At 48.7% G+C, this 2,279-nt stretch overlaps 1 protein-coding gene across 1 annotated transcript in view; it reads left to right on the plus strand.

Annotated features, from left to right (window-relative positions):
* HMCES (5-hydroxymethylcytosine binding, ES cell specific) overlaps positions 1-2,279 on the plus strand; it is a 16,774-nt gene that overhangs the window by 12,893 nt on the left and 1,602 nt on the right. Inside the window, exon 5 of the mRNA XM_024117294.3 lies at positions 1,076-1,268. Coding sequence (XP_023973062.1) covers positions 1,076-1,268 — 193 coding nt within the window. The remainder of the gene's footprint in view (positions 1-1,075; positions 1,269-2,279) is intronic.

Below are 2,279 nucleotides of genomic sequence, written 5' to 3' on the forward strand. Positions count from 1 at the left end.
GCATCGGCAGGCGGACTCTCAACCACTGTGCCACCAGGGAAGCCCCTGCATCTGGATTTAAAAGATCTTAAAATACCCTTTAAAAAAAAATATTTATTGATTTATTTAAATTTATTTGGTTGCCCCAGGTCTTAGTTGTGGCAGGTGGGCTCCTTAGTTGCAGCATGTGGGCTTCTTAGTTGTGGCATGCAAACTCTCAGTTGCGGCATGTGTGTGAGATCTAGTTCCCTGACCAGGGATCGAAACTGGGCCCCCTGCATTGGGAGCTTGGAGTCCCAACCACTGCACCACCAGGGAAGTCCCTTAAAATACTTTTTAAAAGTACATGTTTGGAAGAATTCCCTGGCGATCCAGTGGTTAGGACTCCGTGCTTCCACTGCTGAGGGCCCGGCTTCGATCTCTGGTCGGGGAACTAAGAATCCCATAAGCCATGCAGTGTGGCAAAAAAATAAATTAAAATAAAATAAAATGTTTGACTTGTTGAAGTAATAATAATTATTAAAATAGATGTTAACGCGTTTGTCCTCCTATCTGTACCACCCACCAATGAAGTGTGTTGCATTGGCCTAGAACATAAAATTGGGGGCTAAACAAGGGATCTTTTCCTAAGATCTGCTGGGTACCAGGAGTCATCTGAGGCAGGCTCTTTGCTTTTCTGAGGCATAGTTTCCTTTTGTTCACAATTATATAAATAGCTCTTTCTTAGATAAATCTGCCATGGGTGATAAGGCTGGAGAGTATTGTTGATAGACAAGTTTTCCAGGGTTTATTTTCCCTTTAAGTCTAGGCTGGAGTGTCGTAAAGGTCACCAGTTTGCTTGCGTGTACACTGGAGTGGATCCACTCATAGCACGGGGCGCTGTCTTTGCCATCTGACTCTGTTAAGCTGGGTCTCCTGGTGCTGAGTTTTGTGCCCTGTGGGTGGGGGGGTGGGGGGGGACACCGGGCAGCAACTGGCAGTGAGGCACAGAGGGAGGGTGAGCTGCTGCCTGGGGCAGTTGCGCTTCAGCTGACCGGGCCTTCCCCCCACCTTCCGCCCACCGGCTTCCAACCACTGTCCTCACCTCACGGCCTAGGATGCCTGCCATATTAGATGGAGAGGAGGCAGTCTCTAAGTGGCTGGACTTCGGGGAGGTCTCAGCTCAAGAAGCTCTGAAGTTAATTCGCCCCACAGAGAACATCACCTTCCATCCAGTCTCTTCCGTGGTGAACAACTCCCGAAACAACACTCCTGAGTGTCTGCTTCCTGTCGACTCGCTGGTCAAAAAGGTAGGGGCCTATGACTACGATAGTCCTTTCTGAGCTTTCTGTCTTCTGTCAGTGTGACCTATTAATTTTATGCCATGACCTTTCACAATCAGAGATTGAATGCAAACCACCCCAAATTCACCTTCCTCGTGCACGGCAAGGTGGACCAGAGCAGTGACTCTCGAAGCTGGCTGTGACTCGGGAGTCCTCAGAAGGCCTGTTTCAAAATGTAAATGCCAGCCTCTGTCTAGGCCTACTGCTTCAGTATTCAGGGCTGGGCTTGGGCTTCTGTATCTTGGTGGGTCTGATAATAACCCAAGTTTGAGGATTCCTAATCTAGAGGGTGATTGTGAGAAGGACAGAGGAGCCCTTGACCGTAACTGTATCTCTCGCCAACCAGATGTGTGATTTATGTCTGTTTTCTGCACCTCTGTTTTCCCAACTACAAGATGGAGGAATTCCAATCCTCGTTCTCCTTCAGGGGGATCTGAGAACATTCCTGCCGTGAACTTTAACTTCTTAGAATTGGCGGGGATCCAGGTGATGTATTTTGAAGGGAAGGTGAACGGGCAAGAGGCCTCAGTGAGAAGGAAGTTGTAGAGCAGAAGCTGGCCCCTGCTGATACCCGGGGTGAAGGTTTAGGAGTAGCAGCTGTTTGTAGGTGGCATAGGGACCAGAGGGACCTGAAGTAAGACGTGGGTCTGAGTGTTCCAGAGTAGGCATCTTAGGGTGCCTGAGAAGTGTGAAGGACAATGATGGCTGGAACAGCTGCCCCCTTCCCCACTTTCCTAAAAGTTTATTCAGTTTTCATACTCACTGTCAGTGTCATCTTTTTTCTCTCAGTTCTCTCAAACTCCTGCACCCCCGACACTTTTTTTTTATTACCTGTCTCTAAAAATGTGATTGTATGTATTCCTTTTGCACTAGAAACTGCCCCATTTCTGCCACGGTCTTTCCTCCAGAAGAACTCACATTCCGGAGAGGTGGCGCCGTGTGAACTCAGAAACTTCAGTCGGGGGGGGGGTTGGCGAA

This window comes from Physeter macrocephalus, unplaced genomic scaffold (genome assembly GCF_002837175.3).
Source record: "Physeter macrocephalus isolate SW-GA unplaced genomic scaffold, ASM283717v5 random_253, whole genome shotgun sequence".
In the NCBI taxonomy this organism is placed as follows: Eukaryota; Metazoa; Chordata; class Mammalia; order Artiodactyla; family Physeteridae; genus Physeter; species Physeter macrocephalus.